The sequence below is a fragment of the Hyaena hyaena genome, unplaced genomic scaffold, assembly GCF_003009895.1.
Source record: "Hyaena hyaena isolate Hyena2069 unplaced genomic scaffold, ASM300989v1 scaffold_293, whole genome shotgun sequence".
Lineage (NCBI taxonomy): Eukaryota > Metazoa > Chordata > Mammalia > Carnivora > Hyaenidae > Hyaena > Hyaena hyaena.
Window position 1 is genome coordinate 728,033 of NW_024080925.1, and position 27,505 is coordinate 755,537.

The 27,505-nt window shown below is 36.3% G+C and overlaps 1 protein-coding gene across 2 annotated transcripts in view; it reads left to right on the forward strand.

Annotated features, from left to right (window-relative positions):
- DIAPH3 (diaphanous related formin 3) overlaps positions 1-27,505 on the forward strand; it is a 508,311-nt gene that overhangs the window by 236,647 nt on the left and 244,159 nt on the right. For both annotated transcript variants that reach the window (XM_039247287.1, XM_039247286.1), the window contains 2 exons: positions 1,967-2,061; positions 6,391-6,492. In XM_039247287.1, coding sequence (XP_039103218.1) covers positions 1,967-2,061; positions 6,391-6,492 — 197 coding nt within the window. The remainder of the gene's footprint in view (positions 1-1,966; positions 2,062-6,390; positions 6,493-27,505) is intronic.

A 27,505-nucleotide genomic window follows, 5' to 3' on the forward strand; every position in this document is an offset into this window, starting at 1 on the left:
TTCTATATCTCCTTGTTGTATCCATAGACTAGGTTTCTCGAGTAGAATTTATTGCTTCTCAAAGGGAATTAATAATTTCAAAGATTCTGATTAATCTTACTAATCTTACCGAATTTACAATTCAGATGTATTTTAACAGTTCACCTTCTCAGTTTGCTTACTCCTAAGGTTTAACACATTATTATTTTTGTTTTTGTTTTTGTTTTACTCTTTTAATTAAAGTTATGTCTATTTGTTAAGTTTATTATTTTTTTTAAAGAGACAGCATGAGTGGGGAAGGGTCAGAGAGATCTCATGAACCTTGAGATCATGACCTGAGCTGAGATCCAGACTCAGATGTTTAATCTGAGCCACCCAGGTGCCCATAAGGTTACATACATTTTACTCATTTTCCTCTTTAGTTAGACCTCAGGGTGTTCTAAATGAAGAAAAAACAAATGCTCTGATTTTTGAGGCAGATTTAGACCCTCAGCTTTCTTGTATTTTAATTTTTCAAGGTGCTTTGACAGTGTTTTCCTTTTATGTTGTCAGCACTCTTTTCACATATTTTCCAACAACATATATGATTAAGATGTTCTCTTATCATAAAGGAACTAAATTGGCATGTTAAATTTCGTTTAGTATTTGTTTTTGTTAACATTTACTTTTAATTCTACAATCATATGCAACATGTTTTGTACATGATGTATATATTTAAATTTTGTTCTCCTCCCATTAATTGTTTATTGATGATCTCTGAGATCATATAGTTAATATATTTTTGTGCTTTTCAACATCTACTACAGGGTTATTCTTTTGCAATTTCATTAATCTGTTTTGCAATAACATGTAGATCATTTATTCCATTTGTTGGGATACTAAGGATTATACCCATCCATAATTTCTAGCACAATCATCCTATATTAATAACTATTTGAGTTCAGAAATATATCAGTGAAGCTGGTGTTAAGAACACAGATGATGCCCATGTTGTTCATCTGTAAATGATGCATGGTATCCTCAGGTATATGGAAGACAGCCTTTAAAACGAAGGTCATGTTCTAAATCTTGTAAAAAAAAAAAAAAAAAAATACTGTCTTTCTATGAAAAGACCTTCAGACAAGATGACAGAAGTTCAGCATATCAAATAAATGGTAGTGGTAGCAAGTTCTGAGTATGTTCACAAAGTGACATCTGTCACTGAAGAAGAGACATAATAATAGTAGATTAAGGGGGAAACTGTGAAAGCATTAAATCTAATACTATGAAAATATCCTTATTTACCTCAGTAGCTTTTGAGAAGATCATTGTGGTTTAACATTAGATATATGAGAGATTAGAAAAAAATGTAAATGTTGAAATTTTCAGTAATAACACACTACTCACTTAATCCATTTGTATGGTTTCCCAGGAAAATTTGTTTTCCAATGTTGGATATTCAAGTTTTAGTTACATACAAAGGCTATTTTTCTGGCATATTGTCTATAAGATTTTTAAATAGCAAATTGCTATTATAACTTGCAATAGTGTTAATGCACTACTTCGCAGTTTTCTTAAAATATTTTTTTCTGAACTATTTAGTAGGGCTGCAGGATATTATAGAAGCTAATAATACACATGTTTAGATAAAATTATATGTGCATATTGGAATTTTATGGTTCTTTTCATTCCAGTGTAATATTTTTATAGTGCACCAAATATATTTCAGGTTTTTTTTTTTTTATCATATGAAAATTGGCACCATTCCTGTGATAGGCTAATAACTAAGCATTAAAAATCAACCTTGAAACTAGCATAAGAAAGGGCTGTTGCTTAAATACTAGTTCTAAAACTAGAGTAGAAAATGGGCTAATGAAAATTTCGTCCATATTATATTTAATATTTAAAGTCTCTCATTTTATGAATTATTTTTGATTTTATACATAGAACTACATCTCAAATTCTTTTCTTCTCTTACTCATTATGAACTTTCTTCTCCCCTTTTTAGCAATCTTCCTGAGCTCTTTTCGGGTGCCGTATGAGGAAATCAAAACTATGATATTGGAAGTGGATGAAACACAGTTGGCAGAGGCTATGATTCAGGTAAACAAACTGGCAGAGAGCTTAAATTCCAATACTTCATTGCAAGCTTCTCATTAAATAGAAATCTGTAAGTGAAGCAAAATTCTTAAACCAAATCATTCAACTGGAAAATCATTGCTGCATAATTAGTTTTAGCATAACTTCTGCTTTGCCAGGAGATAAAATTCTTCATCTTCTCTTAACTGCAGACTAAATATAATGCTATCAAAATGATTACATTTCAATTATTTTAAATTACTGTTTTTGAAGGCAAATTGTTTAATTTAACGTATATGTTTTTGTTACAGTTAAGATTAGTAATATGTGACTTAAAATTTATTTGTAGAATCCTTTCAGAATGTGTTCTTTTTAGGCTCTTATAAAGTTGTACAATGATTCGGTGCAGAAGACTGAGGGACTTTTCTCTTCACTTAGAGTCATCTTTATTAACCACCCTTCCTTGAGTCACTGGTGTTCCTATGAGTACTAGAAATTGTGGGCATAGAATTCTGAATTCATTCAGGAAGCTGCCAGACTTTTTAAATGGTGTCTACTCACAGTATTATTTAAGGAATGCCAGTGTGGTGCTGGAGTCACTTGCTGAATTCCACATAAGGCATCAATAACGCATATCTTGATAAACTGTAAAATCAGAGTATCAAACCACAAATTATATAGGGGAGAGAATCATATCTTCAGTGTACTATCTTTCATACTTCTAATGGATGTATTTAGAAAAATGACTTTTAGGAATAAAAAGAAACCAGAGATTATTTGTTAGTGTCCACACATGTTTAAAATTATTTTGGACATTTGATCCATCAATAAATGGTATCTTTGGAAGTTTTTGGTTTTGCTTCTCCTATCTAGTCTTCTCAAGGTGGTTGTGATATAATCCCGGTAGGGGTTTGTGCTGTGAGTCGCTGAGACTCCTAAACACCTAATTCGGTAACTCCTCCCTAAGCCTTTTTTCTCTAGCACTTTCTTCTTACTAGATTTTTGTCTTTGTTAACTGTTGATCGTAAATATGCCTTGTTGTTTGGAGTAAATTTCAAGTTCCTTAAAGAAGATTTTTCTACTTCATACATGTTTGTATTTTTCTCTAATGCATTTGTTGAATATTTACAGAGTAGCTTTTAATTTGATTACACGCATGTTTTGGATATTCATGTGGATTTTGTGTGTAGAGATGGGGGAAATTTGCACTTTTAAATTCATGTCCAAAGAGCATCCAGTTCCATATAATTTCTTAATACATTAGTTTTCAATCCCTGCTGTAACAATTCACCACAAACTTAGTAGCTTAAAATAACACAAATTTATTAGCCTCTGTTTCTATGGAACAGAAATCTGGCATGTGTCTTGCTGCACTACAGTCCATGTGTTGGAAGGCTTGCTTTCCTTTCTATAGGATTTAGAAAAAAAATCTCTTTCTTTGTCTTTCCTGGTTCCTCTGGCTTTGCACATTCCTTGACTTGGGACACCGTTCTTCAACTTTTAAGGAATGTTGCCTCTCTGTTCTTTCTTTCATGGTCACCTCTCCCTCTCGCTCCATGTTGTGTCTCTCCCACTTTTATGGACCTTTGTGGCTACATTCTGCAGTTCTGATAATCCAGGAAAATTTCCCTATTTTAAGGTCAGCTGATAACAACCTTAATTCATTTTGCCACAAACCCTAATATTTCTACACGATTTTGGGATTAGGTGTGGACATCTTGGGAGAGTAGGGTTCAGGTCATCATTCTGCCTGCCACACCTACTTCCTATAAAACCCATCTCAGGAATTTAAGATTGAAAAATTTAGTTTGGACATTTACATGCTGATTAAAAAATAAGAATTGCATGCTATTTGAAAACTCAAGTTAATTTTATTTAAGTTTGTTTATTCTTTTTGAGAGAGAGAGGGAGAGAGAGAGCAAGAGGGGAGGGGAAGAGAGAGAGAATCCCAAGCAGGATCTCCACCCTTCTGCACAGGGGTCAAACTCACAAAAAAATGAGCTGAAATCAAAGGCTGGATGCTTAACCGACTGAGCCATCTAGGTGCCCCTCAAGTTAATTTTGGAAAAATGTTCCTCATTGTAAAGTGAAGAACTGCCTGTTTTTCACAGGGCACAGAGAACACATTATTTTTATCATAATCATCATTTTGGTAAGCTATGTTCACAGTCATGATTTTGTTTTGGCATATCTAGTTACTCATTCATATATAACCAGATGTCAGTAGTATGTCATTTTTGATGTCATTTTCTAATTATTCTTTCCCTGTTTTCCTTCACTTGTCTTTTATTAATTAGTTCATTTAGCAACTATTTTATTATACCCACCATGTGCAGGGCATTGTAGTAGCCTCAATTAAACATAGATTTTACCTTTTTATTTTTTTTTAACAGTTTGGCAAGGGAGATTACGTGTATGTGTGTATATGTGTGTGTTTGTGTATGTATATACATATGTATGCATATATATAATTATAATACAAGATACACATGACTGTATCAAGACTTTTTTTTTAATAGAATTAGAAGATGGGTTAAGGGAGTACTGTGCATGTGTGGAGGTGAGGGTGTGTGTGTGTGTGTGTGTGTGTGTGTATGTGGAGGTGAGGGTACTTCAGGACTGAATACGGTATGAATGTAGAAAAGACAATAGGGCTGTGTGAGTAATGCAGCAAAGGTCAGTTATTCTGGCACTAGTACTACTCTGAGCTGTGAGGGGAAAAGCTTTGGGTGTGTGGGCAACTGTGAAGAGTTAGTTTAGTTTGATAGGACCTTCAGATTTGTGAAAGGTTGGTAAATTTGGTAAAGGGAGAAACACAGGTAGTTTGAGCCTGTATTCTTAGAAATCATTATAGTTTCATTACTCTACAAAACAAAAATAACGAAGTGAAAAATTAATAAATTCCTGATACAAGATGAATTGTGTCTTAACTCAAAATATTTCAGAGGATTTGATGGTCACCTAAGAGGAGACTGAAGTTCAGAAGTCTGATTAGTAAATAACTCATGTAACCCAGCTGTCAGCTAGAATGGTTAAAAGAAACATAAATAACCAAGTCTTTTGGCCTCAGGCAATTTTAATAAGAGAAATTTCTGTTTATATGGAAAAATCCTCTACCTGTGTTGTTCTTATTCAGTTCGTAGTATTAATAGTAAATACTTTTGTTAGGGATGATCTTAAATTGCCATTTTTTTGTTTGTTTTTGGCCAGTCAACCAAGTTTTTGTCCAAAGGTACACAGTGAGTGCAAAACTGCTTCTTTGATCTAACTACTTTGATATATAACCTTCTCTAACAATATTTTTAACTAATGACACCTTTGGGGGAGTCTTTCCCCATGAATACATAGAGCATGATATAGGCTGAATTATAACTTAGACTTGACTTTGGGCTTGAAGACAATATACTGATGCTATAATTTTGAGATTGTGAGCACCAGCCACTCTTTTTTCTTAATTTTAATATCAGGACACTAATTTGTTATAACACTGTTATAGTCAATTACATTTTGATACGGAAGATCTATATAGACTTTGTCCACAAGATTGTATAATCATGATTTTCTAACAAGGAAGATAATTTACTTGGCCTTCATTGGGGGTGTTTCTTGTACCGAAGTGTTTGTCTTGGGAGAGGCTGTGCGTGGACAAAACGATCAGAATAACCAAGTGAGCCTGTGGTTTCTGGACTGCAGGTGCTACAGGCCAAAGGCAATGGACGCTTCGGTTCCTAAAGAATCCCTTCATAAGCTTTTTATCTGCAAAGTATATCATTCTGTGTCTTGAGTGCCTTTTCAAGTTTTCTTCCACCTCAGAAAAGTTACTTTGTCATTGTTTTAGAGATACTTTGGTTTTTGTTATTAAAACTGTAATCATGTTGATTAAATCTTGCAAGCACTTTCATTAAAGTCCCCTGGATTTCATTTCTTTGTCTTGCCTTTTAGTAGTAATATGATAATTTATTTTATCCCCGAATGAAGTGTTAAAATATGTTTGGCTTTGCCTGAATTTCTGACGTTTAATTCCCTAAATCTGAAATGTAACTGATCACATTTACCCAGGTGAGAAAGCTGTTCCTTTGGTATAGGTGGAGTTTTTCTCTCTCAGTTATATAGCTAATCAAATAAACATTCAGTAGTGCTTGATGTGAATATGTAACTCAGAAGAGGAAAGAGGAAAATTGCTTTCAAGATGCAGAGAATGTAGCATAAAACTGAGTATAAGGGAAGTTACTGAGAAATAAAACTGAAGATTAGCTTTTTCAATGGATTCTTTCCAATAGTTTATTAATAGATTTATCTTGAATGCAAGAAGCACATTTAGTGAAGGTATTTCCTTATGGTTTTAATTTTTAGAACCTAATAAAGCATCTTCCGGATCAAGAACAATTAAGTTCACTGTCTCAGTTCAAGAGTGACTATAACAACTTATGTGAACCCGAGCAGTTTGCTGTTGTGGTGAGTACCGTCTCTCGGCATTAACTCTCCTGTGCGGCCATCTGTATACCGTGCGACGCAAGAAAGAAAATGTCAGGCCTTTTCACATCAGGGTTGTCCCACAAACCTTTAAAGTTCATCTTGCCTTTTTTTTTTTTTTTTTTTTTNTTTTTTTTTTTTTTTTTTTTAACCTAAGGATATTAGGGAAAATTATCTTGATTTCAAATATGTATATTGAAACTGTAGCCATAAATGAAGTCTAAGGAGTTTTTTAAAAGTATAAACATGATTTGTTGTTGTTATTCCTGATTTCATGTCAAAATGTAGGAAGAAAACTGCGCTCCCATGACTGACGAGTGTATTTATGGTTAATGCTGGAGATTTTGTACACTAATATATTGCAAAAATGGCATCAGTTTCTTGTAATCGCTCACCTCCTTTCATCTCCTATGTTAGATTCTGAAATTAGAAGTACAGTCTCCTCCTTGGCAATGAGGGTGAAAAAGGCATACCTTTAAAAAAATACACATTGATAATCATCTTGTTCCAGCCTCCATTTTATTTCTAGAAGCTGGGGGTCTCAAGAGGTGAAGATACCTGCCAGTGCTATATATCAGCTGTGTTGCAAACCTAAAATTAAGATTTTATCAAACTTGCTTTCTCCTGTTCTTTTCTCTTATCATTACATCATAATTTTGAAGTTGATTACATTCAGTCATCATGACGATACTCTAGTGTTTTGATTTCTTTGTATGTAAGATTATATTTTTTCCTGTGTCGTCTGCAGTTCTATTCCTAACCACCAGGGACATGATGGAATTGCATTTGATATAACTGTGAAGACGTGCGTTGGCTAACTAAAGGACTGTGGCTCCATATCCATATTTTGCCTATTATTGGCATTTGCTCTTAAACTACTTAAACTGCTGCCATTTCTTCATAAACCCGTTCTCCTCAGCCCCCCACAATACCTTTTGGCTCCCTGAGTTCACAAAACTCTGATTAGAAGACATAAGGGGAAGAAAAAAGCAGGGGTTTCCTATCCATAGTCTTATAATTTTTATTGTAATACTTTTTAACTTATTTTCTTAAAAAATTGTTTTTACCCAGTTCTCTAGGATACCATTTTCTCCTCTCTTTTTATCTTGTTTCTGTATTTCCTTGTTTGCTTTATGTTCTATTACCTGTTCATTTTGTCTTTCTTTTGCTTCCTATTTAATGCTCCTCCTGCAATGTCTTCCACTGGGAATAAGTAAGTAAGGGAAGAATTTCCATTACATTTTTAACCACAGACTACGCAGAAGTGGGTTCTTTTTCCCCATCTTTTTTGACTTTTAAGTAAAATTACATAATGTAAAACAAGAATTTAAAAATACATACCATTCACATTAAATCTGAAACACATATAAGCTTATATGAAAACGTCTATGTAGCAGGTAACTTTTTACATTGCACATCATCACAGGAAAAAATGTAAAACTCTTCCCATGTTTTAGTGATTTTCATAGAATGAGCTTAAATTTACAGTTATTTTTGGTGTAATTAAAATAGCCAGGTTATGGGGCACCTGGATGGCTTAGTCGGTTAAGCGTCCGACTTTCACTTAGGTCATGATCTGGCGGTTCGTGGTTCGGGCCCCGTGTCGGGCTCAGTGCTGACTGCCAGCTCAGAGCCTGGAGCCTGTTTCGGTCTGTGACTCCATCTCTCTCTGACCCTCCCCTGCTCACGCTCCCTCTCTCTCTCTCCCAGAAAAAAAAATTAAAAAAAAAAAAAAAACATTAAAAAAAAAAAGCCAGGTTATGCCCTCCTTTGAAAATATGGAGTTCAACTTCAAAGAGCCATGATTTATAAGCAGTGTTCTTGTAGCGGCCAAAGATTCAAAGCAATTATATTTCCATGTACTGGAGATTATGGTTTTGATTTTAAGACAGGGATAGACCACTTCCATTTAGGACATGTCAACTCAGACTTGACCTTGAATCTACACTTTGCATGCCCCGTCATCATACCTGACTGCAGATGGAATTTAAATGTTGAAAGAGTAATGGTAGTGAAAAACATCTGCTAAGGACAGTATGAACAGTGTTTTATCATATGTTGGTTGTGAATGTTCTTGAACACATTGTTGTATGCTCTCGTTTTTGTGGCACTAATGTTTTAAGACATAATTGCTTTGGTGAAGAAAGGAGAAAGAAAGTTGACAGGAAAAAACAGTCATATATGGTAATGTTTTTTAACTCTACCTTCTTCCATTTCAGCTTTTCACCATTCCTAATCTGTCTCCCTCTACTTCTTAGACACTTCCTCCTGCCCAACGGGGTAGAAACCTGCTTAAAGTTGCAAACGATACTAAAAAACATGATGGACAAAAATTGTAGAACAGTGGAATGCCTGCAAATTTTGGTTCTTTCTGGTTTAAAAGCTCAATATTAAGATTGCTAGTTCTTTAAAGATAGATAGATTTTCAATTTATCAAGATTACATAAGTGATAGGATAGTTCGGTGGTTTTAGGAAATTGATTATAATTGTCATGTTTATTTCTATGATTCCCACCATACTCAGTTTTATCTTTAAAGTAATAAACATGTTTGTAGCGAAGATGGGCTGTTAACTCAAAGTAAGCTAAACTGAGATTCCTACGTGACTTTGATCTCATAGGAAAGCATTTACTTACTGACTAAACTTAGAATTAAACAGCAATCATTTCCACCTAAAAATCATCACCGTATCAAAAACAAGGGTAGTCAAAGGTTAGGATAACCTTTGCACCCGTCAGTAGGGCCAATGCTTGACTTTTCATTTGTTTTCACCCAAGACAGGCTTACTTTTAGCTCTGTATCATCTTCAGGTTCTGTAGCCTGATATGGTGATTTCTATATTGTTTTCCATTTAATAAAAATCAGTTAAAACTCAACAGTTACATTACTTGCCAGTTTAACTTTTCCTTTTATGCAGTTATGTAAATGTATTAATTTGATCTGTGTGAATTTTAGATTTCTCAGAAAGGTGTGTTCCATTTCAACAAACATCACAATTTGATACTATAAAATCACTATAGTTGTTCGCATTATACAGTCAGCATTAATTCCACTCAAGAATTGAGTAAATCAATAAGCAAAAAGCAGCTCCACTGGGACATTGGCATTTGCTTACATATTTACTCTTTGGAAGAAAGGCAATGTGCAAATGTAACGTATCCAGAATGCCTGGTAACTGGTGTCAATTAAAGACCGAGTAGAATATATAAGATATAACATAAATTAGAAATATCTTTTACTTTTGTCATGTAATAGTTAGATACAACTTTTCAGGACTCTATGTGCTATGTAGTGTATGGTACACAAATAGGCTATTGAGAAATACTGTCAACATTCATGAAATTGTACGTCCTTGAAGCTTTTTTTCAATCGCTAAACCATGTTTGTATTATCTTCAGGTTTCCTGTAATATAGTGTTTCATATGCACTTTATTTTATTTCTCCCTTGGAATTGGAAGCAAACATTTTTAATGCAGATACTATCTCGTTTCCTAAAATTTTTTTTAAATGAATGAATACTAGATCCAGGTCTTTTTATGCTACTAAGTGTTTAGTCCTTCATCTGTTACTTTTAATAATTCACAGTCTTCCTGAACTAATTCTCTTTGCAATCCTTATGACTTGGATATTGGCCAGTTTGAGCAGGACAGTTCTTAGGTGTTCGACAGCTGATGTCTGTGCACTGTAGTCTAGTTATGATCATGACATTGGTGGTGGTTGGTGGTCTGGTACCTTTTGGAATTGATCTCTGGTGCTGTGAATTTAGGGCCTAATAGTTTAATGGTACAATTGACTTTTTTTTTTTTTGTAGCTGATTATAATATACTTCTATGTTCTTTGTTTCCTGGGAGATTTTGATATATGAAAAATAATACCCCACCCCAAATCTGAAAAAGTTCTCATTTAATGCTGAGAGACTGAAGATTCTAGTCAAATGGTATTTTAAAGGAATTCTCTGGGAGGTAGTCTATTTCTGTGTCTTTCTGTGTGACTTGAAATGAATCAGACAGTTGGCATGCTGATTTTATTTGTTGGTTTAGGTTCTGGGCAGAGGACACGGAGTACTGACTGATGTGCTAATTTGAAATATTCTTTTCCCTGGATGGTTCAGGATAAAACTCTTATTGTTGCTGAGAAATTGGTTCTTATTTGGCGTGCCCTCTCCTTATGCTTTCTTCAGCTTAGTTTTCTGTCAATAAGAAGTGAAAATATATCTCCTAGAAACTCTCACTCATCAGACCAACTGCCTGTCTCTTTTCTTGGATTCGTTTCTTCCCCGCTTAGCGCTAACACCTCCTCACCCACCCTCCCCAAATATGGCCTACTTACCAAAGGTTGGTTCCCATTGAGTAGAACTTGAGTTTAGTTGTATGACTTTTTTTTTTTTTTTTTTGCAGTTTTTTTGATCAGTAAACCATTAGGTAAATTCTCTGTTCTCAACAGTATCATGGTTTAACTGTGTGAGAAATAAGATATGTGAATATTCAATGGGATCAGAAGATTAGCTGAAGGTTGGAAAAATGCCTAAAGATTTGCATTTGAAACTTGGTGCAGTAGACTTCTTTGATTAAAAATTCTAAGATTTCGAGTATATGTCTCCATATTATTTAATTCCGTTAAGCTTCCTGTTCTTCAGAGGGATCAAAACATTTATAGGAAGGTTGAATTGAACAAATGTCGTGTTTGTGTACTGTATTTTGAACTGCCACCATTTGGTGTCACTCTAGGGCAGAGCTTTTAAACTCTTTGCAGTAGAGGCCTCCATTTTTTTTTTTATCAAAAAAATGTTGTAGGAAGTTTATGCATATTTCCCTGCATTAAAAATGCCTTGTTTAAAATATACCCTAATATTCTTGTTGTAAAACATTCAAGTAACATATAAAAATAGTGACTACAGTGTGGAAGTTCCATGTATCTCACTAACTCACTGCATTCCCTACAAATTGCTTTTAACTTTTTGTTGGATTTCCAGTCCCTTTTCTGTGTATTTACAAACATATGCATGTTCATATGAACATTTAGGAAAAAAAAAAAGACTACTCTGAAACTTTTTCATTATAAAAAATATAATATGGAGATCTTCATTTTCATGATGTACTGGTTTTAAATTCTTATGTGGTATTTCATGGTCTCTAACTAGGACTTTTTCTTTTTAACTATTCCCTTAAAGAATGATGGCTAGTTGAAGGGTTTTAAAATAATAATTTTGCATACATTTTTGTGTACATATTTCAGTATACTATTCAGAAATATTATCTCAGTATCCATTAAATTGTATGTCCCCAGGGTTTTTGAAAGAGTAATTCTGCTTACATCTTTATGCATTTGAAGGCAGTGTTTTATAGACGTTGTGACCATGAACTCTGGGTTTAAATCCTAGGTCAACCCTATTAGCTGTATGTTCTTGGGTAGTTATTTATTTTTCTGTATCTCAATTTCTTCATTTATGAAATGGGGCTCTCTAAGTTTCCTGTTGCTGCTGTAACAAATTACCATAAACTTAGTAGCTTCAAACAACGGAAGTTGTTTTTTATGCTTTAGTTCTGGAGGTCAGAAGTCAAAAATGGGTTATCAGGGCTACATTCCTTGTGAAGGCAGGGGATTTGTTTCCTTCCTCCAAACTTCTAGAGGCTGCTCACATTCTTTGTCTCGTGGTCCCTCGTCATTGTGGCTTTTGTCATCACATGTTCTCTGACCCTCTCCTCTCTTTTTATAAGGGCCCTGTGATATTGGGCCTACTTAGATAATACAGGAAAACCTCCCATATAAAGAGTCTTAATCACATCTGCAAAGTTCCTTTGCCACATAAAACAATCTATTGAAAAGTGTTGGGGTTTGGTACATGGTTATCCTTGAGGGATCATTATTCTGCTAATCAGAGGGACAGTGATAGTGCCTACCTCCATTGTGTTGTCCCGAGTAAAAAAATATAGTGAATGTGTGTAAATCGTCTTGTAATACTAACTCTTTATAAAGGTTAACTTCATTATTAATATCTTTAGAAAAGAGTCCCAGAATTTTCAATTCGTAAGTAAAAGATATTTTTAATCTTGATATTTATTGCCAAATTACCTTTCCAAGAGGTGTGTCAGTGTATATTTTTATGAACAATATATATATACAGGTTTTTTCCTGTACAGTCACCGATACTTAATGTTCTCCATTTCCACTTGTTATATATAGGTTTTACTTTATATTTCTTGGTTTTGAGATGAGATTGAAACAGAACAGAAAGAAGGGGAAATATATAATAAGAACAATGAAAAATGTGCAAAGTTTGAGAAACTAAAAAATATATTGTTTTAATTATTAAACAGTAATTCTTTAATTTATTCATTTAATTCTCTACGTAATAGAGACCTTCCTCTTTATTTTTCCTTTTGCTTGTTTTGTTTCTTAAATTCCACACACGAGTAAGATCATATGGAATTTGTCTTCCTCTGACATCTTTTGCTTGGCATAATGCTCTCTCGTTCTATCCATGTCGTTCAAATGGAGAAATCCCATTCCTTTTTATGGCTGAGTAATATTCCATTGTGTGGAATACATACCACCTCTTCTTTATCCATTCATCAGTTGATGGATACTTAGGTTGTTTCCAGAATTTGGCTATTGTAGATGATGTTGCTGTAAGTATCAGGGTTCATGTATGCCTTTGATACTTCAAATATTTTTGTATTCTTTGTATAAATATCAGTGCAATTGCTGGATCATAGTTCTATTTTTAACTTTTTGAGGAACCTCCATACTGATTTCCAAAGTGGCTGCAGCAGTTAGCATTCCCACCAAGAGTGCAAGAGGGTTCCCTTCTCTTCGCATCATCTCCAACACTTGGTGTTTCTGGTGTTGTTGATTTGAGCCATTCTGACAGGTGTGAGGTGATATCTCAATGTAGTTTAGATTTGCATTTCTCTGATGATGAGCAGTGTTGAACATCTTCCCTTGTGTCTGTTGGGCATCCATATGTCGTCTTGGGAAAAATGTTTATTCATGTCTTCTGCCCATTTTTTGATTCAATTATTCATTTTTGGGTGTTGAGTTTTATAAGTTCTTTATATATTTTGGATACTAACCCTTCATCAAATATGTCATTTGTAATTCTCTTCTCTCCATAGGTTTACCTTTTAGTTTTCTTGATGATTTCCTTTGCTTTGAAAAAACTTTTTAGTTTGAGCCAGTCTCATTTGTTTGTTTATTTTTGCTTTTGTGTGTCTTGCCTCAGAAGACATAAAATCACTTCTTAAAATGAGGATGTGAAGTATTTTTATGATAATTATTTTAGTTTTTGTTAAAAGGAATCTCTCGATAATGACCTTTCTGTGGTTAATTTAAAAGCAAACCAAGTAACTTATGAGCATAAAAACCTGAATTCACTCTTTTTTTTTTTTTTTAATGTAGAACTTAACTACCCTGTGTAATTCTGCCACTTAACTTGTTCACTTGTCACAATACACGGCTGTTCTCCTGATATCACACCTACTCTGGACATTTTCTTGATGCTCTTTAAGCTCAGAAGGCAATTTTCTTTTTAAGTTCATTGAATATTCAGGTTACCCTGTACAGTATTTCTTAGGTATTTAGTGGTTTTATTTTTTAAAAGGCGTTGAGGAAATTATGATTTGGTGTAAAATTCTTGGCTTATTGAGGGGCACTTGGATGGCTCATTGATTCTGGCTCAGGTTGTGATCTCACCGTGGGTGAGATTGAGTCCTGCTTGAGGCTGTCAGTGTGGAACCTGTTTGGGATTCATTCTCTCTCCCCCCACCCCCCCACTTCTCTCTTCCTCTCTCTCTAAAAAAAAAAAAAAAAAATTAATAATCATGGCTTTTGAAACATCCTTACCAAGATAGATAAGAAACCTGAAAGAGTATCTCTACTGAGCTATTGCTTTTCCAGACTAAACATCTTCAGGTCTGTCTTTCATTTTTTAGGTGTTGATTATTCAAGCACTTTGCAAATGTCCTGACACAGGGTCAGTCCTATTTCACAGACTTCTCACTTTATTTAAAACATAATAAAAGACATGAAGTTAGTATGATACAATTTCTTTTTTATTGTGGTTTCTTGTAATTACTTCTCCCTTTTCTCTTTGATAATTCATCTTCAATCTAGTCTGTCAATGAGAGAAATCTTGCCAGTCTCTCCTCCTGGAAGACAGAGTTCTATTTTGTCGTCTGCTTTTGGTGCCTGTCCTGGAGTCCAAGTTCTCTCAAATTTCACGATGCTTTAGACAGCACTTTGGCAAACTCCTCCACAAATCATTCACTACCCAGGGAGGACATTTGTTTAGAGTAATAAGTGATTATAACTAGATTCATAGCTATTTAAAACGTAGAGGTCTGCTTCTCCTAAGATCCTAAGCATTCAGCTGTTGTTCAGTTATTCTTGTCACTCTGCTTTGCAACCTTCTTGACATGCTCCTACCAAGATCCAGGACTTAATATAGGCTCGCTAGCGCAGATGGTTTTTCTTTCACCTAGTTCAGGGCTTATTAAGTTAGCTTGCTTTCAGTCCTCATTGATTTGCAGCTAAAATTCTGCAGACATTTAGTACTTCTGTCATTTTTCTCGCGCTCTGGTTTCTCTCTTCCATCACCTTCGGCACCATGAGACAGAATAGTCACAATGCCATTTGAAGTTTTAATTAAACAGAAAGCAGTTTTGTTGGTTTGAGTAGTTGAAATCAGTTGCCAGCTGGAAGGGATTTTTACCTTGTCCACTCTGGTATAATATTTTCTCTGAAGATCTTTTTCCTCACACAGTATTTTTTGTAGTTCTTCCTACACATGACACAATGAGTTAGACATTGACAAAACTTTTAAAAGGCCATTTACATCTTCTTTTTACAAGTTTAACAGGAAGTACAAAATAATGTGTAACAGATATACCAATTTAGCCAAATATACTGAAATATACAGAAAATTAGAGGCTTTCTTATGGTTGAACTTTACATGGCTTCACTGCCAATGGATTGAGTATATTTAAGAACCTTTCTAATACTGATCTGAGCTCACGTTAGATTCTTAACAAAATAGCTCAAGGTAGCAGTTTTTCCATTAGTGTAGGCCTTGGCCTTTTGATGTTATGGGGGCTTAGATTGCCAGAAACTTTATGGAAGAATCGAGACCTTGAGATTATTTTAGTAACTGTACCACCATCTGATTTTTTTTTTTTAATTTTAAGACCTTGTCTCCTGGGGTTCAGAAATGATCCAATCATTTGTTCATTTATTTGACAAATATTTATTGAACATCTACTATGCACTGAACATTGCTCTAGGCCCTGAGTTACTTGCATTGAATGTGTCTTTTATTCCTTGTTGGTCTTACGTTTCATCTAAGGACAGGAACAATATACAGATGAACAAAAACATAACCTAGTATCAAGTAATAAATACTCCTCAGGAAGTGTTAGCATGAAGACCCAGGTGCAAGTGTGTGTGTGGGGGGGGGGGGGGGGGGGGGGGGGGGGGGGGGGGGGGGGGGGGGGGGGGAGGGAGATAACCAGGCTAGGGAACACATCTCTGAAGAGATAATATTTAGCCGGAGGGAGAGAGGGAGGGAGATAACCAGGCTAGGGAACACATTTCTGAAGAGATAATATTTAGCCTGAGCTTAAGTGACTGAAGTCAGCTGTGTAGCTGTCTTTGGACAAAGCATGTTATAGACAGAGGAAACCACAAGCTCCAAGGCTTTGAGAGACAAGTGAGCTTGGCACAGCAAAGGCCAGTGGCTGTGGCAGAGCAAATACGGAGGAGCGGTAGGGGGTAAAGTTACACCACTGGGACCGTGGAGCCATGGCGTGAGGTCCATGCACTTTATTGTGTGAAAGCCATCAGAGAGATTTAAATAGGTGAAATGATCAGGCTGATGCTTTAGGACTATTACTGGGGCATCTATGTGGGGGCACATATGGTGGGGAAGGGTCAAAATGGAAGTCAATGGCCAGGTAACATGCTATCTTAATGATCTAATTATTAAGATGAGAATTAGTGCTGGCTTGACAGGCTTGATGGTGCTGTCACTGGTGAGCAGAGCTCAGATTCTGGCTCTGTTTGGAAAGTAGGGAAAATGGGATTTCTGATAGGTTGGATTTGGGATAAGAGAGAAATCAGGCTGACTGCAAAGTTCGTGCCCTGTGTAATGAGGAAGATAAGTCTTTCCATTCACAGAGATGAGGAACAGACTGGGAAGGGCATCGCCTAACATGTCTGTAGAAATCCCAATGGACACATGAAGTATGTGGTAGGGATATAAGCTGGGAGTTCAGGGCTGGAGGGATAAATTTGGGTGCCATTATATTTAAAGCCCTCATTCTGGATGAGCTTACCTAAGGACTGAATTAGAAATGCATCACAGGAGGGGCGCCTGGGTGGCTCAGTTGTTGGTTAAGCATCCGACTTCGGCTCAGGTCGTGATCTCACGGTTTGTGGGTTCGAGCCCCGCATCGGGCTCTGTGCTGACAGCTCAGAGCCTGGAGCCTGCTTCAGATTCTGTGTCTCCCTTTCTCTCTGACCCTCCCCTGATCATGCTGTCTCTCTCTCTCTCAGAAAAAAATAAAACATTTAAAAAAAGATTAAAAAAAAAAAAAAAAGAAATGCATCACAGGAGGCAGCAGAGGAAGAGGCAAAATATGCAAACTGCCCTGTGTTTTCTCATTCTTGTCCCTAGAGAGGGACTCACCATCAGCAAAGATTTGTTTATTTTGCAGCTCTCACCTCTCTGAGGAAAATTGTCACCCCCAGTCTAGGGAATTGTACCAGGTGACATTATAAGATGATACTATTGCAGTTTGTTTCAAAAACTAAGCATGAGCCAGGGTGAGAAGGCTATTTGGCATTTGTAGAATATAATTCATCAGGGACCTTTGGAAAGAAGCTAGTGGTCATGAGAATATGTGTCTGTGGAAAGAAAGAAAAAAGCTTTGCCTCCAAACTTTGCTCTCACATGAGAGAAAATGGAATAATACCTAATACATCATAATACTAAATGTATAGTGCCTATATAATAAACTAAGATAATGTTAAAATGCCAGAATTATGTTGGCATTTGCCATGATAAACTAACTCTCTAATTTAATCAAGGCATTGTGTCCATTTACTTCCAATCGGCATAAAAATAGTAATAGCAAATCCTGCCACTAAGGGGAAAAATCACTCACATACCACCAATTGTATTCTCTGTAGAGTGGGTGGATAAGTAGAATTGAGCTCTAAACGAATTCTTTTATGAGCTTTTGTTACCCTTTTCCCTTGAAATTAGTAGAATGTCAGCTGTATTAAATAACTTTGCAATTCCTTAATTTATTAGAACTAATGAAAACACAGCATGATCAGAATAATAAGCTCTTTCACAGAGTTGCTCACTCTGGTAAGTTTCTCACAAATTTTGACTTTTCAACCGTGGTTTATCTTCATCTTTCCCATTTAATTCATTTGATGGCAAAAGGTACAATGTTTGCTTGTGTTGTATATAACAGGCATGTAAAATGTGTGAAAGATTTGATACTAAGAAATAATATCTATCTCAATTCATTTTCAACCAGTCTATTTTTAACACAACAGCCGGTGATGTAAGTCAGATAATAACTCTCTCTACCTATAACCCTATAATGATTTCCCACCTCAGAGAAAAAAAAATCCCAAATCCTTGCAGGGGTTGACAGAGCTCTACAGAATCTATCATTGCCTTGGTGTTCTAGCCTCATCTTCTGCTGTGTACCCGCCCCAGGAGTAGTCTGCTTTAACCACACGGCATCTATACTGAAATGCCAGCCACATTCTTGTGGGTTTTATATTTGCTCTTTATGCGCCTTGGACCTTGCTTTCACCAGACATCCAGATGACTCGCTCCTTCACGTCCTTTTTGGTCTTTGTTCATATGTCAACTTATGGAAGTCTTCTCTGAGCACCTGGTTCACAACTGCATGCCCACTAGCCCACAGCACTTCTTTTCCTCATCCCTGTTTTAGTTTTTTCCCAAGTATCTATCATCTCATTATATTCTGTCTATCCATTAACCTATTAGCCTACCATAAGAATATCTGTCATGTCAGCAATCATTCTCTCAGGTATCTCTTGGTGAATTCCTTATGCCTTATACACTACTTGGCATATCATAAACACTCAAATATCTGATGAAAGAATGAATAAGTTTTCTGGAAGTTACTTTATGATTTATTTAAAATACTGAAATGCTAAAGGTATCTAGCTCTGGGCTTACTGGGGCTTGCCACGCAACATGTTCCTAGTACGGACACATGAACCTGGGTTAAAACAACTTGGTCTTGGGGGCACCTGGGTGGCTCAGTCGGTTAGGCATCCAACTTCGGCTCAGGTCATGATCTCACAGTTCGTGAGTTCATGCCCCGTGTCGGGCTCTGTGCTGACAGCCAGCTCAGAGCCTGGAGCCTGTTTCGGATTCTGTATCTCCCTCTCACTCTGACCCTCCCTTGCTCATGCTGTCTCTCTCCCTCTCTCAGAAATAAATAAAAAAGATTAAAAAAAAAAAACAAAACAACTTGGTCTTGGAATTCCAAATTCCTTCAAATATCCTTCATTGCATTCTAGCCCACTTAGATCTGGGGTTGAGTACTTAAATCACCATGTACTAGGTATGAAACTTTCACTAAGTCTCTTAACACCCCTCAATTTCAATTTCTTTATTTATAAAATGTATGCGAACTTGGAACCTATCTCATCACGTGATGGTAGAATTTAAAGGAGAGCATTTGTGTGTGGTCAGTAGTGAATCAGTACCCAATAATTATGTTAGCTGCTATCATCCTCATCATACTTGTATTTTAAATGTTTTTCTTCTTTTGTGTTGAGATCGAGTTCAAGACCCACTTTCTTGCTTTGAGTCATTTTGTAATTTACATTTAGAATGATTGCTCTCTCTGTTCTCTGATCTTCTAGCATGTTTTATGTATGTGTCTTTCCTTCCATTCCCTCTTAAGAGTTAGTCTCAGAGTATGCACAACCTCATATTTCCAAATCCAACGTAAGTCCTTTCATGTCTCATCTGCATGCTCTTGACATGTGGTCAGCATTTCACCCCGTTAGCTTTATCTACTTGTCATTCTAGCCTGTGGCTCCTTTGCTCTGCGTGTCTGACTCTTTCCCGGATTCTCTTCCCATTTCTTCTGATACTTAAATCATGGTCTCACTCAGATTCTGTCCTCTGCTCTTTTTTCATACCCTCCTCTTCCTCAATGATTTTTTTTCCGCCCCACAATTATGTATTAATTTTTTTTGAACCATTTTTAGGTATGTTAGGCTTTTTGTACTTTGTATATTTTTAAAATATACACGATTGAGCATTGCACAAAGCATAAAGGGGATGAGTTGGGGGGGTGATAGAAAAGTTAAGTACTGATTGAGGAACGTTTTAGGTACGATCAATTATCATGACTCCCAGATCTTGTGTTGAAATGTGGTATCAGAGTAGTTATGGTCTGTTTATGGGAAAAACCTTCAAGAGTACAATTCAAGTTACTGAAAACCTGATTCGGAGACGTTTCACTTCTGATATTAGTTGTACATGTTAGAGCCAGAAATGTGAACTAAGTAGACCTGACTGAATCTATCCATCTGAAGACCTTCGCCTTAGAAATCCCCTCAAATTAAAATCTTCCAGTTGCAGATAGTAACAACTTGATGGTTATTATAAAAAGTGTGCTCAAGGGCAAAGAAAAAATAAAGATGGCCGAACTGAATTTAACTCTATGAAATAGAACAAGACAGCAGTTAGACTTCTGCTTGTAAGTCATCTCATGCAACGGGGTAGCTAGGGATTAGAGTCTGATTCGATGATAGTTTAGTTTGATTATTTTTTAAATACAATATCTGAGAATTGTTACATTTAGAAAGTTAGGGTTTGGCTGATAGGAGCCAGGAGAGTAATTTTGGAGTCTTAGGTTAATGATGTAAGTATTCCATCAAATGAGCAACCGTTGACCTGCAAAGTAACTACATGACAGTTACCTTACTTGACTTTTGTATAGTGATAAACATTTCACAAATTATGTTTATATACATTTGCCTGATAATATCACTCACAGCAGTCCTTTTAGGGTTGCAAGAACTGAAACTCAGAGAGAGTAAGTGACTTAACACCCATACCTTAGAAACAGAAGGTTTCATATTCAGGATTTCTGTATTATATTTTGTTTCCACCGTATTATACTGTTTCTAGGTATAAGGCTCTTGATTTGTTAGGCGAGAAGCAGATGTATACAGCAGGTGGGCGAAAGGCGAACAAAGGGAAAAATTTTTAAAGCTAGGCTTTAGCCTACATTGCATTTTTACTTAGGGCAAGTCCCATCCTTACTTTTCTTTGCAGAAACCAAATACCATTTTTTACCTTCAGAAACTCAGGACCCAAATGGGAGGGAAATCCTCTGTCCTTCCTTGGAGAGACTGATGAGTGTATGTTTCTGGAATGTGAACTGCCTCAGTGGTCTCATTACATTACTCTGTGGCCTGACCACTGACTTCATCGAGAAGCCTTGCTCTCATTTTCTGTCCCTTGGTTGGCAGAAAAGTGGCATTGTGATACTAAGGGTGAGGGCCATTGAAAACTTTTCTGGGATATCCAGAATCATTGTATAGTTTCATTTAACCTAATTTGCATGATGGCTCCTGAAACAAGGTGATGGTGTTTGGTCCTATATTTTTTTGTTTCGTTATAGGACTTGTCTGAGTTTTGTTTTGTTTTGTCTTTTCCTTTTCCTTCTTTGCTTATATTTTCATTTTGTATTGAATTGTATGTTTCATTAAACACCCTTATCTTCCATACCAGACGTGGCCTTTTTAAAAGGATAAATGTGTTTGTTTTCTTCCCTCTCACATTGGGTCAAGTTTCCTGTTGTGCAACTCAGCTATTATCCATTATTAATGTTATTTTTCTTTCTTTACCAAGGATGGCAATTTTATATCCAAGTCCACATATTATATTTATTTAAGGCATAGGATAGGAAACGCAGTGATTTGCCATCCCTCTTTATTGAAAAGCTAATGTTAACTTTTATATCACCAGCCTCATCGCTACCAAGTTATTTGACATATTATATTTGTCCAAGTTCCCATCTGCTAGGAAAATCTAATTGTGTGTGTACTGTAGTACTTACAGTACATTAACTTATAATGATACATTAAATAGTCACGATTTAGTATAAATTTTAATATGTTTAAGAGTTCTCATAGTCTGTGGCTTTATGGTGAAACTGTGATTGGACCCACAGTCCTGTTGATTTTTTAAAAATTTTTCAAAACATTTATTTATTTTTGGGAGAGGGGGAGAGAGAGAGAGAGAGAGAGAGAGCGAGCGAGCACAAGTTGGGGAGGGGCAGAAAGAGAGGGAGACACAGAATCCGAAGCAAGCTCCAGTCTCTGAGCTGTCAGCACAGTGCCTGACTCTGGGCTATAATCCATGAACCTTGAGATCATGACCTGAGCCATTGGAGGCAAAATGGACTGAGCTACCCAGGCCCCCCTTGAATTTTTTTTTTTTCTTTTTGCACATTGATGTCAAATTTCAGGTCTTCCTGTAGTAAACTGTGTGGCATTACTGAAGTTTTATGCTGTGGCCAAGCAGAGTCTGTCTATCCTATTTTATCAATGTTTCCTTTGAAAGTAGCTGTCCTTGGAACCACTAGCCACAGGAAAGCACCTAAATCATGCTGATCAGGTAGGTGAATGCTAGTATGTTCTGAAAGGTATAGTTTTTCTTGACACTTCCTTTATTTGTGCTTTGCCTAAGTTCTGACCCAGAATTTTTTTTTAAAGCATTCTGTAGTTTGAATGTAATTAAGAGAAAACCCGTTCAGTTAGCTTCATGACAGTCCTTCCCTTTCTCATTTAATTTTCCATCTACCATTCTGTTCTCTCTCATTCTGCTACTTTATGACTCTTTTGCCTTATTGACTTTTCTAAGATTTTTCTCTTAGGGGGGCTGTATCTGCTGTGCTCTTAGCCCCTTATTTCTTACTAGATTCTTATAATCTCCTGTGGAGCTACCTATAATTGTGACTGCTGGCTTTAGTAGTTACCTCTCTTACCATTTTAAGACCATCTTTTCCCCAATTTCATCCTCCACCAGATGCAGGTTTCCATTTGTTTTTCCCTAACCATGGCTTGAACTGTAGCCCTATCCTTTATCAGTTGAGTCCACTGCCTGGGTCCTGCTGTCCGTGTCTCCATAGTTCCGCCATTTTGCCTGAAATGTAGACACAGACCTGGCCCCTCTGGCAGCTTCGGAGACACTTTATTGCTGAAGGGCAAAAGAGTTACCAGAAAAATGTATCACAGTGATTTGGTTAGAACACTGCCAAACGCACTCACCAAATCAATGACTTGAACTGAAGCACACATACCCAAGTACTGAATGAATTTCCGAAAGGCCATTCATTTTATTTTTAGAAGCCCCTGAATGAATTTTACTTTGTCCTAATGTAGAAACAGAGTATAAGAACTGCAAACAATCAATTCCAAAAGACACAGCAAGGTATCATTCTTAATGGGTTCATGTTTGGAATAAATACAGAAACACCTTTGCCATTAATACTCTGGCTGGAGAAAGGGCAAGAATTTATAAAATGGCATAGGAGAAAATAAAGTCAAAGCAAGGAATTGGTCATTTAAGAGTGTTTGGGGACAGGTGTTGCTTTAAAATATGAGGTAATTAGAAAATGTTAAAGGAAAAGACCCTCTTACTCTTCATCACTCTTGAATAATCTAAGAGTTTTCCTGTGTCACTCTTACCTCCACTACCCCTGACCTTACTTCTCTGTAGTATCACCCAACACTTGAAAGTCGGCTAATGAGATCAGCTTCTGGAGATAGAGATAAAAGGGTCAGCTGACTAGAATTATATCCAAAACTCTGACTGTGGTGTGTATGTGTGTGTACATACATACATACATCTAGATATTTGGATCTTCAGATCTAACTTTCTCTTTTACTCTGTGACTAATTTTTATCTGGCCCACTGATCAATCTTCAGCATGTAATTAATTAACCACTTGCAAGTGTAGAGGATTTAACCAAAGTGGCTCTTAAATTTAAGTATCATGTTTATGGTATTTTGATGATTTCTCATAATCCCTCTTTTATTAAATGAAGCCCTGCAAGTCAGGCGGGGATCGCCATGCCTGGAGTGCTTTTGTTTCATACATGTTAATGAATGGTAAAGGGGAGCCAAATTTAAAGTAGAAAAGCGTGGGTATTAATTTTAGAACAATAGTGTTGAGAAAACATTAATCCTTAAGGATGATGACACTGGGCCAATCTGTCATTAACTGCTTATATTTTTGTTTTTAGTACTTCTTGATTGCTGCTTGTGTTTTAGGCCCTATGTCTCATGTTTTACTTTTATATATATTTATTTTTGGTGCAAAAAAAGTGATTTTTTTAAAGGTGATTTTATTAAAGCACAGGGACATGACCTGTGGGCAGAAAAAGCTGCACAGGGGTTGTGAAGAGTGAGTGGTTATATACTATGGAGTTGGAAGAGGTAAAGGCAAACAGAAGGCCTCCAGAAGGACTTTTATATGCTCAAGAGGATTACTAAGGTACCAGAGGCCTTGCTATTGTCAAGCTAAGGTTGTTTCCCTTCTAGCAAGGCATTAAGACACTAGGGAGTTCCTGGAGAAATGTTGTACTACTCTGTATTTTCCCCAAGTATTTGTCAATGGATTGCAGGTCACAAAGAAATTTAATTTTACCTACCATTTCCTTCTAGTCTTTGTTCCCCACATCACTATGGAGAGAAGGGTGATGTTGGGGCTCCAGGAAACTGCGTCTATAGGTTTCTGAAGACTGGGCTGTTAATAAGATTGCCTTTTTCTTGTAATTTACTAAGACATATGTAAACTGATCACATGATCTCCAGGAGTGCTTGCAGAATATCCCACATATCCTACCTGTGGGGGAGGGTGTTTGCAGTGTGTCAGCCTGCCTTATGCTCCTGAATCATAACCCCCCTGAACAATTTTGACCCTTAAATCTTTAAGGTCGCTGAAGGTGGAATGCCTCATGCTTTAAATGTACTATCCTTTTCCACATAGCATCTAGTGATCCCTTTTTATATAACCAAATAAAAAAAAAAGCCCTAAATGAGATTGTCACCTCGAAGTTTAAAATACTCTAAAGGTTTTAACATTTACTTTGTGCTGTATTAATACAGCCACTCCAGCTTTATTTTAACTAGTGATAACATGGTCTTTTTTGTTCTTTTTCCTTTTCAGCTTCTATTGTTGTAGGCTGGATAATGATTTTTTAAAGTTCAATCTAATGATTTCTACCTCTTCAGTGTAGTGTTGATCATTTTGCTTTAATGTGGGACACTGATATGTATGGCAGGGTTTGAATCTACTGTCTTGCTATTTATTTTCCCTGTCATCTATTCTTCAGTACTTTTTTTCTCTTGGATTAAATATCTTAGTGACTTTATCTTTTTTTGACTTATTAGTTATTACTCTTTATTAATGCTTGCATTAGTGTTTATAAAACATATTTTTAACTAACTTCAAATGATATTATACCACTTTCTGTATGGTATGAAGTCTTAAAACAGTGTACTCCTGTTTTCCAACACTTGGGGGCTTTTTGCTATTGTTAGCATACATTTTGCTTCAACATGTTTAAAACTCCTAACATATGGTTATTATTTTTACTCTCAACAATTATTTGTCTTTTAGGTCTACTCACATATATACCATTTCCAGCATTCTTCACTTGTTTGTGTAAATCTTGACTTCCATTTGGAATCCTCTGCCTTCTCCCTGAAGAAATAACTGTAACATTTCTTCCAGTGCTAATGAATTTTTTTTTTTTTGTATGTCTGAGGAATTCTCTTCACCACCTTCATTTTAAAAAGTGTTTTTGAAGAATATGGAATTTCAGGATGATAGTTTTTCCTTTCAGTACTCCAAACATGTTACTTCACTATCTTGTTGTTTGAACAATTTTGGGCAATCTGCCATCATTCTAACCTTTATTCCTTTGTACATGTGTTGTTTTTTTTTTTTTCTTTATTGTCTGGTTTTGAAGATTTTCTCTTTATCACTAGTTTTGGACAATTTGATTATGATGTACCTTGGATGTAGTTTTCTTCATGTTTCTAGATCATGGAGTTCATTGAGTTTGTGGATCTCCTGGTTTATAGTTCTCCTTGAATTTTAAAATTTTAGCCGTTACTTTTTTTCAGTTACTTTTTCTGTACCTCCTTTCTATATTTCAGGGACTTAATTTGCATATACTTTATTACCACCCATATCTTTTGAAGGTGCTCCATACTTGCCTATGTTTTTTTTTTCTTTTAATCTCTTTTAATTTGAGATAATTTCTATGGCCATGTATTCCACTTAGTTTTTTTCCTATGTGGTACCTAATCTGCTGTTTTTCTCATTCAGTCATCTCAGATATCATAACTTTTTTCTCTAGAAACTCAGTTTGGGTATCTTTTATTAAAAAAGTATCTTCTATCTTCTTAAAATTCTCATTCTTTCCACAACCTTCTCAAACATATGAAATAGTTTTATAATGACTTTTCCATTGTTATTATTTCTGTCATTTGTGTATTTCTGGATGTGTGCTTATTAAAATTCTCCTCAGTAGTTATATTTTCCTGCCACTTTGGGTGGCTAATAATTTTTGTTTGGGTGCAATTTTTTTGTTTTACCATGTCGTACTGTAGATATTTTTGTACCCTTGTAAATATTCTTGTGCTTTGTTTGGGGAGGCAGTTCAATTACTTGCAAATAGTTTGATACTTACGTGGCTTGTATTTACGCTTTGTTCCATGAAATCAGAGGAGCCTTCAATCTAGAGCTTCTGTTCCCCCAAGAGTGATACTCAGCAATACCCTGCTGAGAATTCTACTCGATATTCCATGAATTTTGAAGTTTTCCCACTCTGGCTGATGAGATCAAGTACTGTTTCCCAACCCTGTGTGAGAATGAGCACAGTTACCTCCAGTGCTGTTAGCTGATTCTTTCCCCAGCCTCTAGTGGTTTTCTTACATGCACGTGCTCATCAGTACCAGAGCTAAAGACACGGGGAATCTATTGAGATCTTTGACTTTCTCTCTGTGCTACTCTTTTCTGTCTGGTACTCTGTCTCAAGAACTGTAGCTGCCTTGGCGTTGGCAGACTACCACCTGCCTCTTCTCAACTCATGGAGACCCCATGATTCCATCTGGCTTCCTCCTCTTCGTACTGCAGTTTGGAAACTCTTTCCAAAAAAGTGAGCTAGAACAGTCACAGAGCTCACCTTGTTTGTCCTTTCTCAGGTGTCCTGTCCTACACTGGTGTCTACTGTTTGAAAACTGTTGCTTCAGGCAGGGTGGTAAGTCTAATCCCTGCTTTTCCATCTTTGGCCAGAAGAGGAATTTCCCTTTGGACGTTCTGATGATTTCTAATTTGATTATAATTTGTATGATCTAGTATCTCCTTCTTGAAACTCCGAGCCTACCACTCCCTTCCTCATTTACTCTGTTGCAGCCATACTCAGTTCCTGTCCCCACCTCAGATTTGTCTTTACTCTTGCAGATCCCTTTGCTTCAGCCCAAATGCCACTCTGGTCATGAAAGCGCTCATCATGATCATGCCCCCCACCGCTCTCTATCTCTTGAACCCAACTTAGTCCAGGCACTTAGTCCAGGCATTGCATCCTTTTCTAAGCCGAAGTCAGACGCTTAACCGACTGTGCCCCCCGGGTGCCCCTCTTGTAAAAATGGGTACCATTTTTAATGGGAATCTCCAAAGCCAAAAACAGTGTTTGGCACATAATAAATGTTCAATATATATTTAACATATAAATGAATGAGTAATCGTATCTGGCTCTCACATAACTCCAGAAATAGGCATTACCATTTCATAGATGAGGCAGCTTGTTCACTCAACGAGTAACTGTTACTGCTCAGCCATGAGCTTGTACTTTTATGACAGGAAAAGACAATACTCCATTTCTTGTGATGCCCACCACTCTTACGTTT